General features: G+C 39.7%; 2 protein-coding genes across 2 annotated transcripts; one reads left to right on the forward strand and one right to left on the reverse strand.

The window, feature by feature from the left end:
- Positions 1 to 11,102: 11,102 nt before the first annotated feature.
- PUP2 (proteasome component pup2) lies at positions 11,103 to 11,922 on the forward strand (the record flags this gene model as incomplete). Its single annotated transcript, XM_044853571.1, has 3 exons — positions 11,103 to 11,115; positions 11,163 to 11,695; positions 11,749 to 11,922. The coding sequence occupies 3 exons, from the start codon at positions 11,103 to 11,105 to the stop codon at positions 11,920 to 11,922; spliced, it is 720 nt and encodes a 239-aa protein (XP_044706241.1).
- Positions 11,923 to 12,323: 401 nt separating this feature from the next.
- Positions 12,324 to 15,336, reverse strand: FPOAC1_009142 (uncharacterized protein; the record flags this gene model as incomplete). The annotated part of the gene is made up of 6 exons (XM_044853572.1): positions 12,324 to 12,671; positions 12,727 to 13,375; positions 13,428 to 13,490; positions 13,541 to 14,162; positions 14,212 to 15,126; positions 15,195 to 15,336. 6 exons carry the CDS (start codon positions 15,334 to 15,336, stop codon positions 12,324 to 12,326), a joined length of 2,739 nt encoding a protein of 912 aa, XP_044706242.1.
- Positions 15,337 to 17,697: the final 2,361 nt, after the last annotated feature.

A 17,697-nucleotide genomic window follows, 5' to 3' on the forward strand; every position in this document is an offset into this window, starting at 1 on the left:
CCAAATCCTGACCAAACGATTTAAACGCACGGAAGCTGAACTGGTCAAGGAACTTCATCAAGCTCGCTATACACCGCGGCAAGTCGAGAACGGCGTCACCCTAGCCCAATGGGCCCAGCGAAAAGCCGGTATTGCGAAGCAACTCGGTCAGAAAGAGACATCTATTGTCCATACCCTGTTCAACCTTATTGACCCAGAAATCTCGCGCTTCCTTAGTCACCCAGATGATGATACTAAGCTGACAGACTTTATCAAGCAGTGCGAGGATCGCCGTGCCGCCATCCGCAACGTGGTGAAGCGTAGCTCGGGGAGTAACTCATCCAATGGCCGTAACCGCCAGGACTATGCTCCCTCTTCCTACGATAGCCGCCCCCGAGACGACCGGCCCCGCGATAACCGCTCCTCCCGAGGGTATCGAAGCTACGACGGTGGTCGTTCTTCAAACTCTCGCGGCAACCGAAACGATCGATACCGTGGTGACAACCGCGATGAATACAAGGCCCAAGACAAGGACCGTCGACAGTCATCGTCCCGTGATGATGACCGCCAGCCTCGTCCTCCTAGAGAAGGCGACTATATCCGTCGAGAACAACAGGAGAAGAAGGTTCACTTCGAAAAGAAATACCAAGCCATTGAGACTCCTCAACCTGAACCGGATGACCGCGGTCATGATGAGCAAGGCTTATGGGAGCAGGATTGTCCAGACCCTGAAGATGACGGCTACGAATCTGACCGTTATTCTACGTACTCATACGGTTCACAAGACGCTTACCTCGTGGTACTTGGCGACACTACGCCCAATGGATCGCGACAGGAGACGTCAACCACCAAACCATGCTACAGGTGCAGCAAGTGTAAGCGCAGCTTTCCCAGCCGCGCCCTGTTGCGTGAGCACGGAAACCTCGACACATGTATCAAGCCTCAACAACTCAAGGAGGAAGAACAGATTCTAGCCAAACCAAAGCGCTGTCAGGCTTGCTTCAGGGACTTCCCCTCAAGAAACAAGCTGCATAAGCACCTTCGCCAGGGATGCGAAGCTGGGGCTGAACCGTTGAATGGATACGAAGCCGTCACGTCGTCGCTATTCAAGCCCGTTCCGCGGACTATTGATGGAAGCTATACACATCTTAGATTCCCCGCCAAGGCAGACCGAAATGGCCCGACGGTCTCTGTCTGCGCTGACACAGGATGTGGTAAACCAGTGGTCAGCCGCCGCTGGTTGGAAACACTCAAGCACTCAATTGAGACTAAGCCACCGGTCTACATCCGAGGCGTGAACGATGTTATCGGAAAACCTCACACTGAATGGGCAACCTTCTCTTTCTTCGTGGACGGCACTCGTAAAGACGGTTCTGAAGCTGGAACCGCAGAATTCTCTTGCGGCGCCTGGGTACAGGACGGGTTGCCTCCTTCAGGCCCTGCAGCACTGTTGGGCAACGCCTGGAGGGTCCCGTACGACATCAACGTTCTCAATACAGAAGGTCGCCTTGAGTGCAAATCGCTTACCGACTTCTATATTCCTTTTGATGTGTTTCAAGTCAAGCGAAAGGTTTCCCGCCGAGTCATAGCCGCACGACCGATGACTGTCCCTGCCGGTGAAACACGGCTTATTCCGGCCGCTTGGAAGGAGTTACCTAAAGACCGAAGCTTTGCCTTCTTTGGAACTACCACTGGAACTGTCGGCGGATTGATCGACAGGAAATCTACACCTGGTGTCGTGTTCGTTAACGATACATCATCAGATGTACAAATCCAACGCAAGCAGAAGCTCGGCAATATCGAAGAATGCGACGACCAGGAAGTCTACTTCTCAACTACATGGAAATCCGCCCTGGGAGCAGTCGCCTTGAGTTCGTTTATCGGTGTGGCAAACGCTGCCGAGGAACCGGCACCTACCCCCAGCGTTGAGAGCGACCAACAGCCCAAGGGCGCGTTGCAAGCACTGTCATCCTCCTTTGAACTGACCCCTGATGTCGCTGCTGTGGCTTCTGGAGAAGTTGACGTGAAATCAACCGCTCCACCTGTGACCATGATGCCTCCAGTATCGTCCTTGGGAGAGGCCATTTTGGCAGATATCGCCGACGCTACGAAGGATTGGAAGCAGAGAAAGAGACAGGTGGTCTCAAACATGGAATGTTTTCTGGCGGCCGAATCGGAAATGGCGACCCCAACACCGCCAGATGTCGATAGCGCTGTCGACGACACTGCAGATATTCCATCTCCAGTACCATACCAAACTCAGGTTCAACGACAACCTAATCTCTCTGAGGTCACTCTGGAGAACGGCATGCATATCTATGCTGATGATCAGGCATTTTCGGGATCCGTCACCTCTCTGGTAGACCGCTATGCCTCCGTTTGGATTGACACCGGTCTGATCAAAGTAGACAAAGATGAAGAGATGACTGTCCCTCTCATTGAGAATTGGTATGAACACAAGGTGTCTCAACGACCATATGCGTGCGGATTGAAGGACCAACGCTTCATCGACGAAGTCTTCGATAACCTTCACCGACAAGGAAGAATGGAGTGGGTTAAACAACCTACGCCCTTCTCAGCACCTGTCTTCGTCGTCTGGCGAACAGTGGATGGTAAACCCAAGGGGCGTGTTGTGGTTGATCTGCGTGCCTTGAACAAGGTCACTATGCCCGATTGCTACCCACTTCCTCGCCAAGAAGACATCATCGGTTCTCTGCGAGGGGCTACCCACATCTCCGCTGTCGACGCCTCAGCCTTCTTCCACCAATTCGGAGTTACTCTAGAGCATAGAGATCGTTTCACGATCACTAGCCATCGCGGTTTAGAACGTTCAACAGTTGCGCCAATGGGATTCCGCAACTCGCCAGCCTACGCTCAGAGATACATGGATCGTCTCCTACGCCCCTTTCGTCACTTCTGTCGAGCCTTTATTGACGATGTGATTATCTTCTCGCGGTCCGCAGAAGAACATCTTCGACACTTGGAAACTATCTTGAAAACCTTTACAGCAAAGAACATCTCGATTAACCCCAAGAAAAGCTGGATCGGCTACCCAAGTGCACAAGTCCTTGGCTTTCGAGTCGACTCTCTCGGCCTTTCGACTACAGCAGAACGAGTCGCGTCCTTCGCCAAACTTGACTTCCCTTACCAATTGTCAGCTCTGGAGCAGTATATTGGCGCCACAGGCTATATACGTCACCTAATACCCTACTATGCCCAGCTTATCGAGCCATTGCAACGCCGAAAAGTTGCTCTGCTTGCAGCCGGAAGACAGAAGGGTAAAGTCGTTGACGGTAACCCCAGTCGGCGCAAGGCATTCACTAAGGCCACTCACTACGAACCAACGGAAAAGGAGAGACTGTCGTTCCAATCGGTACAAGCCGAGATTTCTTCCGGTAAAGGCCTGTGTCACCTTGATCCCAAAAAGCGACTGTTTCTACAGCTGGATGGAAGCCTCCAAAGAGGTTTCGGAGCCGTGTTGTTCCATGTCAAAGACGGATATATTTGGAAAGAGGGAACACTGATCCCACCGAATGTGGTCTTACCTATCTGCTTTATCAGCAAGACGCTTACTGGCGCAGAATCAAGATACGGCCCAACGGAGCTTGAGGTTGCAGCACTGGTGTGGGCTGTGAAGAGGTTGAAGGCACACATTGGTTCATCAGAAGGTTCTCTCACAGTGTTCACAGATCACTCAGCGACAAAGCCCATTGTGGAACGTACATCTCTGGAGACGTCTAGCACTGACCGGGCCAACCGAAAGCTCGTTAATGCGTCTATCTACTTATCGGAGTTCAACTTACGAGTGTTCCACATTCCTGGAATCAAGAACTTTATCCCAGATGCCCTGAGCAGGCTCAGTGCACCAGAAACCGACTTGAATGCCGTCAGACATAGACCTGACTATACTGCGCTAGATGATGTGCTTGTCTCGATTGAAACAATGATATCTGATGAAACAAAAGCGCGATTTCAGAAGGGATACTTGGAGGATACCAAGTACAAGCCTGTTATCCAAATGCTCCTCAACAATACGCCTGATGATCCCGAAATCACAGTTGAACGACTGAACGGCGAGGACGCCGTTGAAGCTTCGAAGCGCGGCGTACCGTTCGCATTACGACAAGGCCTGTTATACCACGAAGCTACAGATGGATACGTGAGACTGTGCATCCCTAAAGCCATGACAGATGATGTATTGAAAATGGCTCACGACGATCGCCATCACTATGGCGTTGACCGCATGACAAGGGAACTGTCAAATCTGGCTATACCAAATCTCACATACCTTATCAAGAAGCATATCCATGGATGCAAGGCCTGTTGCCTGGGGCAGACTAACCGGCAACAGCGCATTGGGAACTACCTTCCTATCCGCCCACCAGTATTACCTATGCAAACGATCACCATCGACTTCATCACAGACATGCCTCCTGTGGAGAGCAGAGGAACCCCATGGGCGCTTGAAGGGTTCGATACCTTTGATCAGTTGCTTACAGTATCCTGCCCTGCCAGTAAGCGTACGCTTCTTATCCCAGGGTATGCAACATACTCAGCCGCCAACTGGGCCACGGTGCTGGCACGACAACTCCTACTCGCCGACTGGGGAATGCCGCGCGTTATCATCTCAGATCGCGATCGGAAGTTTACCTCTCCCTTTTGGAGGCAGCTGTGGGCTGAGTTTGGCACTCGCCTCGCCATGACTACGGCGTATCACCCGCAGGCCGACGGCTTATCGGAACGCAAGAATCAGACTGTTGAAATCGCTATCCGCTTCTACTATATCGAGCATCCACATGCAAACTGGACTCATCTGCTCCCAAGCCTTCAATGGTCATTGAACGGAGCGCTGAACGCGGGAACGAAGATGTCGGCGCATGAGTATATCTACGGATTCAGACCCCAGAGCGCCTTAGATGCCATTACGCCAATGGAAGTCACGCCCGACCTCCCGTTCCTGCGGGAAGCAATGCGAAGAGAAGCACAGCTGGCGATGGATTTCGCGGCTATGCGAGGCAAACGAGCGTACGACAAGAACCACAAGCCGATCATCCTGAAGGCAGGTGACCGCGTCTACCTACGTCTTCACGATGGCTACCATTTGCCAGGAAAACCATCCAGAAAGTGGTCACAACAACGAAGCGGTCCCTATGAGATCATCCGAATGGTTGGGGACCTTGCTTGTGAGCTCAAATTACCCCAGAACATGAAGATACACCCAGTCATCTCGGTTCAACAGCTTACCCCGGCGCACGCCGATGACTTTGAGGAGGACGAGCCGGGACCTATCGAAGGAGGCTCGGATGACGAAGATGGGTACGTCGTCGACCACATCGTCAAACGTGAGGTCCGCCGACTTGGGAGAAAGGCTACGCCAACTGAAGGCTTCTGGGTACGATGGAAAGGCTGGGGAGCTCAACATGACCAGTGGGTGAAGACCGCTGATATAGCGGAAAATCTCATTGAGGACTTTCGCAAGGAACACCCGGAGCAATTCGAGGAACCGACTGTTCGCCGGAATGCAAGACGAAAGGTGTCGAAGGGGTAGACACTTATTGGACGCAAGGTGGACAGGAAATGTACGAATTGCATGGATGAGGGTATCTATTCTACTGAGGTCAGTAGAAGCCTCCTTTTGAGGCCGGCATCTGATGCATGAAGGCATCGTCATATCAATTGACCGGGTAATTCAGTTGCCCGATCCGTAGTTTACCCGGATTAGCCGGATGAGTCAGCGAGATCTGTGCCCTTACGGCACAGATTCTGACTTAGCCAAATACGAATCATGCACCTTACGATAACTCACCCTGACCCTAGGCGTGATCTGTTATCAGACTATTTTATATAAAAAACTAACCTTTTATATACCTTTAAATAAGAATAAAAATAATAATAAAAATAAAACTAATAATAATAATAATATTATAATTATATATATAATTAATTTAAAGGAATTTAATCCTTAGGCTATATAGCTTTTTCTAGAAAAGCTTTTTAATATTATAGTTTTTAAAATTAACTTTTATATTTCTATATAGCCTTAAAAAATTAAAAAGTTTACTATTTAGGCTTTTTTATATATTTTATAAGATTATTTTATTAAAGGTTTTAAAGTAATTAAGAAAGATTAAGTAAATATTATATTAATATAATATATTTATATACTTATATATATAGAAATCTTAACTTTTTATATTATATATTAAAAAGTTAAAGAAAAAGAATAAAATTAAATATATTTTTAATTTTATTAATATATAGAATTATAATATTATACTTTACTATTTCTTTAAAGAGAAAGTAATAGATAATAATAATAATCCTAAGGTATATAAAAAGTATTTAAAAAGTAATAAAGTACTAATTAGCTATATTATTAAAAATAGTGCCTTCTTTTATACTAATTATAATTAGAATTATTTTAATACTATTTATTCTTTTATAAGTATATATAAAACTATATATTTTTCTATTTAATTATATTAACTTTTTCTTAAATTCTTTTTATAAGTATAAATATATTAAAAGTAATAATAAAAATAATAATAATAATAGCTTAGATATTTTAAAGAGTATTAACTATAAGACTTACCTTAAGATTATTATTATCTTTTATAAGGCTATTAATAAGAAAAAGAAAAAGTATATTTAAGTATATATAATATATATATTTATATATTATTATATATTAATTTATAATAAAATCTTTTATTATATACTTTTAATTTAAAAGTCTAAAGGCTATTTTTAATAATTTATAAAAGAATAATTAATTTATTAATAATAAGGACTATAATTATAAATATATAGGGATATAAAGCCCTATTATATAAGTATATAAAGTAGTATAATATCCTTAGGTTATTTAATAAAATTCTTTACTTTATTATATATTTAAAGTAAATATACTATATATATAAAATTACCTTAATATAGAAATTAAAATTAAAATAAAAATACTATATATATAATTTAAAAATTAAAGTAAAAATACTATATATATAATTATATAATTTCCCTTTAAACTAAGGCAATTATATATATAGTATTTTTACTTTAATTTTTATAATTAAATCCCTTAAAACCTTTTACTTTTTCCTTTTTTTTTTTTTTCTAATTATAATTCTTAAAGATTATCTTTATATATTATATCTTTTAATTGCCTTATAATTAATCTTAAACTATTTTATATTTAAATTAAATAGTAAAAATATATTAATTAATTAATAATAAAGTAAATTCTAAAGTCTTTTATAAATTTATTTAATATTAAAGTAGGCTATTTAATATTATATTAGTTTATATAATAATAGGCTTTAGACTTTTCTCTAGGTAATTAATAGATTAAAAATATAGAAAATTTAAAATAATTATATTAATAAATTATAAAATTATTCTATAATTAAGTCTTTAATAATTATTATATACTTTTATAACTATAAATAGAAAGCTTTATTATTATAAAGACTAGCCTTAAGTATATTTAATAAGATTTAAGGCTTTAAAGGTATTAAATACTAGAAATATCTTTTATAATAAAGATTAAATTATATAATTTCTTTAAAAATAAAAATAAATTATATATAAAGCTTTAAACCTTTAGTTATATATATCTCTATATTTATATATATTAGTACTAATTTATCTTAAGCTATAAAGCCCTTTATAAATATTATTAAGAATTTATATCTATAAATATATCTCTACCTTCTTACTCTTTATATACAAGAGGTAAAGCTTATAGTTAAAGGCTACCAGTCTAACCTTAGCAAGGCTATCTATCTTCTTAGTTATATAAAGGTTAATAGCCTCTATATATAACTCTTCTAGTTTTACTATATCCTTATATAACTTAATAGATCTCTTAATAGTCTTAGTATTAAGATTAAGAAAGTGGCTATTGCTAATAGGTCTTGGTTTAAGGACTGGCATTATATTATATAAGACCTGCGAAAGTGGTTAGTAAGGTGCTATAAAGGATTAGGATTAACTGACTCTGCAGATATCTTAGATAAGTGGTTAATTGAGGTTAAAAGAGGAAGAAGTTACTACTATCTATATAGTTTAATAGAAGCTTCTTTTATTAATTATAGCTAATATTATAGAGTTTAGGTAATTACCTTATTAATTATATTTATATTAGAAACCTTATCTTAAGAGAAACTATATATAATTCTTTAATCTATATAAATAAATAAAGTATTATAAATAACTTTTAATAAAATTAAAAAGGGTAAAATAATCTTATAATTATATATTAAAAAAAAATATATATATTTAATTAATAGTATATAATAAAGTATTATTAAATTAAGTAAGTATTAACTAGGCTTAACTTTATTTAGTCTTTTAATATATATAATAAATTAAAGGCTTAAGGTATTAAGATTTATATTATAATTAATACTTATATATAGTATATTATATAGTTTTATTATAATATATTAATAAATATATTATAAAGTATTATAAAGTAATATCTTTATACCCTTTAATAATAAGAGACTATACTATATTTTATTTAGTTTAATTATAGTAATAAAACTCTTTTAATAATTAATATATATTATTACCTTTTATAAATATAAGTATATAAATAGAATAATATAATATTAAATTAAATATAATTTAAAGATATTTAAATCTATAGTAAAAGTATATATAATAAGAAGATTAAAAGCTAATAGCTTTAATTAAATAAAAGAAAAGCTAAGTTTTAATATATATATATATATTTACTTATTATTTAATATTATAATTAATAATCTATAGGAATATTTTAATATTATTATTATTAAAGGCTAGTTTTTATATAATTATTTATTAAATTATATTACTATATTATATTTATATATATTAATTATATAAGAAAAGCTTATTAAGTTTATATATATATAGAATATATACTATATATATAAATAGGCTAATAGACCTTATATAAATCTAAAGTAACCTTAGAATTTTTATTTCTAGCTAAAAATAAAAGACTTTAAAAGCTATATAAAAGCTATTCTAATAGATTAACTATAAACCTTTTTAAATATCTTTAAATATAATTCTATTAATTTAAATATATATTTACTTAAGGATATAATTATAGTTTATAATATTATTCTTAAAGGTTAAAATAATTTCTTAATTAATAGCCTTATATAATTAAAGTATTTAATATATTTATTTTTATAGGCTTAATTAAAGATATATATTACTTTAAAGAAAAAGCCTTTTATTAGGCTTTTAAATATACTTATAAGTAATATAAATTATATATAAGATTATTTAATAATATATAATATTAATATTAATATATTTAAAAATATTTTATTAAAAAATATAAAGGAATTTAATTATTAGTTTTAATATATTTAATAGTAATTAAAGTAATTTAAAGTAATTTAAAATAATTATAAAACTATTTAATTATTATAAAGATTTTTTCCTTATTTTATTTATATAAAAAGTACTTTTTATTTAATCTCTTTTTTCTTAATTAATTAATTCTTTTTAATTAGCTATTTATTTAGCCTTTCTTTTTTAATTAACTACTTATCTAGCCTTTTTTCCTTAATTAGCTATTTAATTATATTAATATCTTCTTAATAAATTATTAATATTATTAAAATATTATTTTTATTACTATTATTTTCTTAAGTAAATAATATAGTATTAATAGTATTATTATTTTCTATTTTAATTTTCTTTTTAATATTATATTCCTTTTAATAGAAAATATAAATTTATTTTTAATTTTAAAAGCTACTTTATATTTATTTAAAGTATAAGGCTTTAAATTAATAATAAGCTTTATTTACTTTTTTATATATTTATATATAGGCTTAATTAAATTAATTAAGAAGTTTAATATAAATAATATATTAAAATTAAAGAATATAAAGTTAATAGGATTATTAAGCCTTTTAGAAATTATAATATTTATTACTTTAAAGAATAAACTTAATAATATTACTTTATATATATTATTATTAAATTTAAATAGGTTAATTATAGGCTTTAAATTAGAAAATAATAATATAATCTTTTAATCTATTAAAAAAGCTCTTTTTTATAAATCTTTATAATAAATTTAATTATTACTTTATATAATAAAAATATAAAAGCTAATATAACCTTAAATTTAACTATATATTTTATAATATAATAAGCCTTTTCTATATAAATTAAGATTTTATATAATTTATTTATTACTTTTAAATATTTATTATAAATTTAAAATATAATAATAAAATTAATTATAATTAGAATTATATAGTTAATTATTATAATACTTTATTATTAACTTTTAATAATAATAGCTTAAGCTTATATATAGCTAATAAATATTAATCTTATTTTAATTAAAAGAATTATTATTATATTATTTTATATTTATATATTTAAGGTTATAAATAGTAAATTAAATATTAAATTAATTATAAAAGAAAAAGTAAATAATAAAAAAAGCTATTAATAATATAATAAATAAAAATTAATTAATAAATATTATAATTAAATATCTATATAGTAATTATTATCTTTTAAATAAAAAGTTATTATTAAGAAAAAAGATTAATATAATTTAATATATTATAAAAATAAAAAGATTTTATATAGAATTATATAGACTTATATAAGTTTATATTATTATTAAAGGCTTATAATTTAATTATAGACTTTAATAAGGAAATATATTTTAATATAATACTATTTATTTATATTATTATATAAATAAAAGACTAATAATATATTAGTATTAATAGAGTAAGAAAAAATATTATATCTGTACTTTTAGGACACTGCCCCCTGTGGCCTTCCGTAGCTGGCTACGTAGGCGGACTGCTTGCCTGCAACTCCACCAGAGCTCGCATCCTCAGTCCCATCATTGATTGACCTCTCACTCCTTCGTTCAGCCTTCCCACTTCCACCCATCACGACTCTTTCCCACGGCAACTTGGACTGTGTCTCTCGAAACAAATCAGTAGTTCTGCCCCGGAAATACAAGAGCTCAACCTCTCCATCCACCAGAAATCTTCCGCCCTTCTCTAGTCTAGCTATCGTCACCACACACAAACCGCAAAGATGTTTATGGCAAGATCCGAATACGGCATGTTCACCCTGCTTTCCCTATGAGCATATATAGTTCCCCTGTTCTGCCTGATTGTCGACTAACACTACGTCAGACCGAGGCATCAACACCTTCTCCCCCGAAGGCCGTCTCTTCCAGGTCGAATACTCTCTCGAGGCCATCAAGCTCGGCTCCACGGCCATCGGCGTAGCCACCTCCGAGGGTGTCATCCTCGGTGTCGAGAAGCGCGTTACCTCTACCCTCCTCGAGACATCCTCCGTCGAGAAGATTGTCGAGATCGACCGCCACATTGGCTGCGCCATGTCGGGCCTCCAGGCCGATGCCCGCTCCATGGTTGAGCATGCCCGAGTCGAGAGCCAGTCCCACGCCTTCAACTACAACGAGCCCCTCCGTGTTGAGAGCTGCACACAGGCTATTTGCGATCTTGCCTTGCGGTTCGGCGAGGGTGCTGACGGAGAGGAGACCATCATGAGTCGTCCTTTCGGCGTTGCTCTACTCATTGCTGGCTTTGATGAGGATGGTCCTCAGCTGTTCCACGCTGAGCCCAGTGGTACCTTTTACCGCTACGACGCCAAGGCCATCGGTTCTGGCTCAGAAGGTGCACAGGCTGAGCTCCAGAACGAATACCACAAGGTGAGCTTACACAGTAGTGTTTTGTGCCAACAGAATAACTGACAGCTTCGTAGTCCTTGACTCTCACAGATGCTGAGACTCTTGTTCTCAAGACATTGAAGCAGGTGATGGAGGAAAAGTTGGACGCCAAGAACGTACAGTTGGCTAGCGTAACCAAGGAGAAAGGCTTCAGAATATACACAGACGAGGAGATGGCCACAGTCGTGGAGCGGCTGCCAGCCAACTAAGGAGATGTTACCCACGAATCAAGAGAAATTACGAATAGACACAAAGGCGCCCAAGTTGGGGGCATTGACGGTATACAATGACCCAAAGCATGTTTGCGGGAATTCGTTGATGAGAATCCACACCTCGTAGAGAGTTTAATATTATGTATCATTAATGTACGGGTACTTACCACAAGCAGCGCTTCCGCCAAATCTTCGAGACCGCCCAATACAACGCAATTCATGAGCAATGCCTTCACCCCCTTTCCTTCGTGCATTTCCCCATCTCAGCATGGCTATGTGCAATAGTGGTATACGTATCCAAGAAACGAGCCACAAAAAGATAGTACGCTATATAAAACAAATTCGAGAAATCATCGCAGCCACTACTATATATAACACACTCATTTTCACCGCACCGCTCAATCGTCATCCTTAAGATCGAGAGCCTCAAAGTCTCTTTCAACACTGAGTAGACCTAGTGCAAACTGAGCTCGCTCGGCCTTGGGAACATGAATCTGACGTCGGATTTCGCCAGTCTCAACTTCTTGAATGAAGCGGTCGATTTGGCGTGGTGCCTGCCACCTTGCGACAGGCACTGGTTCGGTTTCTGGGGCCCGGATGTAAGGAGGTCCACGACCAAGTTGCGCGGCCTTCATCCAAGAAGACTCGCATCCCGTGGCGATACGCTCTGCTGATTGCCATCCTGTCAATCGAGTGATGTCGCGCAAGTGGCGTATCACCCAATGGCGTTGTTTCTCATCTCGATACTGATACAGGATTAGCCAGATTTATCGGACATACTACAGGTAAGGATTAACGCACCTCTATCGCTGCCACAAAAAGGCAGAAGCAGCTTTCAATAAATGCAGCACTGACAAGAGTGGTGATTTCTGTCGCCTGCGAAACGTCTTCCGACAAACCAGCTGCTATTCGACCCAGCTTGTTTGAGTATGGGCCCGTCTGAGGTGCTGCCATGCCAGCCGCCTGCATTGCTGCAGGAGGCATGGAGGGATGACAGCGAACAAGGTTGATCATGCCCATGTAGAAGTTCATCCAGATTCCTGCTACAGAAAACGTTCGATATTGCATAGTCATCCCAAATGGTGAGTCTCGCTTGTCTGAAAACTCAGGTTTCAGTGGCTGGAACTCTGGTCCCAGCTTGCTTTCATATGCCTCGAATCCTCGCTTGATGGACTCCCATTCATGCAAAGCGATACGATGGCTTTCATCCAAGTCCGTTTCTTCTGTAGAATCGCTTTGAGGCGATGTCTCCTTTGGTGGCGTGAAACCTCTAGGGACCTGAAAGTTCCCGTCTGTAGGAACAATGCCATTGAACGGCGGTGGTGAACTTCCTGGGGCTCCTGGAGGCGGACCTCTAGCTTGACTCGCTCGCTTCTTTCGCGCAATGTCTTTGGAAGAAAAATCTGCAAGTCTGCCTAGTAGTAGCATCAAATGATCATATGATCCATATCTTTGATTGCCAAGTTAGTCATAGTCCCTTGCAGCCTGGAGTTCTCACTTACATCGCTTCAAGTTTCGATATTGGTGCTCGGGGTGGGCACTGAGACCAAGACTCGTAGTTCATGCTACAATCATCAGACACAATCACATAATGAAATGTGACATGGAAACTTACAAAAGTCTGGTGCCAGCCAGCATGCTTTGATACACGTCCATCTTGCAGTACCACCAGAATAGATCCCGCACATTCTCGTAGTGCTCGATATCTCTGTCAGTCACCGAATTCGATAGATCAATACCTTGATTTTCGCCGAGTCCATAGTTTTCTGCCGTAATGTTCTGGCCTGAAATTGTTTGTAAAAGATCGTAGTCGTGATCGTTGAGTTCACTCTGTGATGGTATGCTTAGACCAGGGAAGAAGCTGTCCATTTGGTTCTGGTTTTGTGCATCCTTTTCAGCCTGCTTAAAACGCTTGACCGGGAGGAATTTCTTCGACATGTCCCTGAGAGGTATTTCGCTGAACAAGATCCGCGCTCCCAAAAGGTGATTGCACCACTTTGTATGGTCTGATGACCAAACCTCAAAGTATGACAATAATAGTGTCGCAGCTATCGTTGCAGGCTGTGTTCGTCTCAAGGGCGTGTTAACATTCCTAGCTATTCTTCGGATCGCCAGGTGGTAGTGTTTCATCGCGGCTGTGGCTGGTATGTTTTGTAACTTGGCTATCTGCAAAGCACCCAAGGCAAGCATAGAGTGAAGTAGTGCGGGGTGATTCAGAGATATGACAGGGAATGTGTCTTGGATGATTAGTCTCGTATACACAGTCTTCTTTATAGAATGACTTACAGCTCCATAAATTGTTGGCACCTTTCGGGGTAGGATCGAATGAATTCTCGCCGGTATGATCAAAAGGATGTCTCTCATATAGTGACATACTCGGGCCTGTGACTTGGATGAAGTGCATGAAAATTTGCAACATAACAGGGTCCTTGAGTTCCGTTATTCTGGCTGAAGCTGTGTAATCAGACAGAATGTTGCATTGGGCGAACGTCGAAAAGGTTCTAACTCTGGTGCCGTTCGTGTCCCATGTTCCATTAAATTGCTTCATCACAGGTTCGAGAACTTGTCGAGGGTCTTGTGTGTCATCGTCTGATTCACCCATTGAGGCGTCGTCCTCCGCTATGTCGAGGTCTTCATAATCGATGTTTGGATCAGATTCTGTTCTATCCATATCCATCGTTCCCTTCTTGGGAGCCAAGGGGTCCGTCTGACCAGCAATTGCATAAGGTGGACCGTATTGCCCATTAAGAGGAAGCATACCATACTGGTCTCGGGGATCTTGTGGTGCCCTGTTGTAAGCTATTGGGGGTTCGGGGGGCATCATTCCATTGGCATGGCCATATGGATGGGAAGCCGCCGGAGAGTTGAAGTCGTATGGGTTTGGGGACGTTTGTACAGCCCCTTGCCCATGAGTATAATGCCCGTATGGTGCTGGTTGGTGCCCGTTATAGTCAAATGAAGGCGGTTTGGGGGCAATCGTAGGTAAAAGACCTTGCGAGTGCGGTTTTGGTTGTAAGTTGCCAACAAGGTGCGCAGACCCGTGAGGATAATAAGCAGGGCCATAAGGGCCTCCTTGTATCGTGCCCATTGGGTGTTTGAAGATGACTCGCTGGTTGTAACCCTCGCATTGTCGCTTGGATTTGATACAGTTGTTGCATATCGGTCTTCCTTCGTCACATTTTATTCTGCGCTTGCGGCAAGCTTCACAAAAGCTCGTATTAGTGTCACTGTTCTCATATTGTGCTTACAGAATGGTTCAGACAACTTACTCAAGCACCCCGTTTTTGTTCTTTTGCGAATGTTATTCCTTTTCCGATCCGGGTCGTCCCTCCCGTCATCTTGCTGATTTGAATCTGCAGGAGCCTTTTGGTTGGCAGGTACAGAAGCAGGTGTAGCCTGGTCCCTATCCATTATGCACAATTTCCAGGTGATTCGACCATGTAATTCTTTCTAGGTTGATTGGCAACTTCACATGACGATGCTGTAAATGTCAAGTATGAGTTTCAGGCCTCAATCCCAAGATTCCTAACAAGCCATGTAATTGGGAGACGTTAGTTGTATAAGTAGTAGTCGAGAAGATGAGCAGACAACGGACTTGGACTAGAAATGGCCTAGTCTATAGAATGAAGGTTGGAGCCGAGCGAAGATGGGGAGGAAACAATAAGTGGAACTAGATCCGGCATTAAGAGCCAGACAGAAACAATGTGTAAAACCCCAACTTGAGAGATTGTTAGAGCGAAGGAAGCGTAAGGGTGCGTGCAATCTTGTAAGTTCGAAGGGGGAGAAGTGATGTAGTCCGGCCAAAGATTGTATCGGTCGAGAAGATCCGGGCGAGTGCAGCGCAAGTAGAGCAGAGCAGGGTAAAGGCACAGACAGAGACAGAGACCGCTGTATGGATTAAGTTAAGTTATGGGGAAGCTTCTGGAGGCAAGTAATGGAGCAACTGAAACATGCTTGTGTGACTTGAAAGTCGGCGGTTTGCCCAATTCAACTGGGCCGTCGGAGCGAGAAATGGTAGTCTAGAGTCTAGAGTCTGGCCGGCGACAGGGCATGGGCCTCAGTCAAGGGTATGATGACGAACTTGTGCTCGGTCAGGGTTTTGTCCTTTGTCTTGCCCTGAAGTGAGGTCCGGTCCTGTAGATGGTGTCTGAGATGGCCTGCTTGATGTCTCTGATATGAATAGCTCCCTCTTTTGTGAATAAAGGTATAGCACAAGAAGATGGTATCGATCTGATTTACAGAGAAAAGGGGCTCCAGCTGATCGTCTGTTCTAGCGACGACTAAATGTCAAGTTTTGATGGTGAGGCAGTGGATGCATTTGATGAGGAACGAGAAAGGGCCGAGGAAGGGCAGGATGCGTGCCGGAAATGCAGGTATTATTATGGAGGAAATATCCAGAGCTCCTTATCTAATGAGGCTTAAGCACTGGAGTAGAGCATCGGAAGTTGAGATAGAATAAGGTAACCAAGTCGGATGTGGAGTGGACAGTGGATGATGAGATGCTTGTGGTGGTTTCCCCCGTCCCCGTTCTTCTGTGTGGGGGGGTTCCTTCCAGTGATGGTTGAGTGCTTGTTCGCGCCTCCCTAAACTGACATGGTAGATTGGGGGGAGGAAAGTGCACTACACTAATAAGCCAAGTCTACTCTGTCCATTGCACAGTATCGAGGCAGACGATAGGCACCTAACGTTGTCTGGCCTATGCCGGTATAGTACGCTAAGTGCCGGATAGGAACAAGTCAACTAAAAACCCCTGTTGGTATGGGAGCCAAGATATCACCTACTGGAACAAGCCCCAATTCACCGGTAGTTTAAGACACCAGCAGACCAGTTATGATTAAAGAACCGAACCTAAAGTTGGGTACATTAGCGTGCCGAGAGCTCCGGTGGGAAATATCAGCGCTTCCTTGAGGTAGACTAGGTCATCACTACCTGGTATGGACCTACGTCCTGTAAGTCCCAGGGCAATCACCTCCTAGCATTGGAGAAGCATCAAGTAATTTTGCCTTAAAACTGAGTTGGCTTGAGTAGAAGTTATCGTCTCTTTGCTTTTTTTGTAAAAAGAAAAAAAAATACATGGGGCATAGACGATCAGTGGAAGCGGCTCCGAGGCACAGTAACAACACATCCATACCTGTAGGAAACTAATAAGACCTCTGCTCGGGCTATCTCACCTATATAGAATCACATTATTGCGCACTCTAAGCTTGCCGAAGAATAACAACTAGGTAGGCAATTGACATGCTGGTGACAGGATATGGCGATGCTAATTGTCCATATCCAGCCTTGTTACAAGGATTCATCAATCACTTGAAGGGATCAGCATCAAAAGCTCTTTTTGTAGTAGGAGGTAAGTATGTAAAGTTTGCTATGTTCCTAGCCTCAACTGATGACGGGGGTTTACATTGGCTGAACCAGAGTACATACGTCAAGACTCTCATGAGGATGACGAAAATAAAAACAATCATCATTAATGCCCTCTTGACTGTGCTATCATATCCGTCACTGTAGCATTGAAAGGGGATCTGATCTAAAGAACGCGCTCACAAGAACCACCACTCGTTGATAATCTGTGCTATACCCTGTAGGTGCTAATCGCCAAGACACTATCACTGATGCGGTGCAGTAGGGTATTTATTGCACTTTCATAAACGTTGACCCTAGCCCAAAGTCTAACAAACAGATGGCTTTGGATTTAGTCAAAGTCCATGTGGAAAGACTCCCATGTCTTGTCTGGCAGACTGCAAAGCTAGCTTTTAGTTTGACTGCTAATCC

Source organism: Fusarium poae, chromosome 3, assembly GCF_019609905.1.
Source record: "Fusarium poae strain DAOMC 252244 chromosome 3, whole genome shotgun sequence".
NCBI lineage: Eukaryota > Fungi > Ascomycota > Sordariomycetes > Hypocreales > Nectriaceae > Fusarium > Fusarium poae.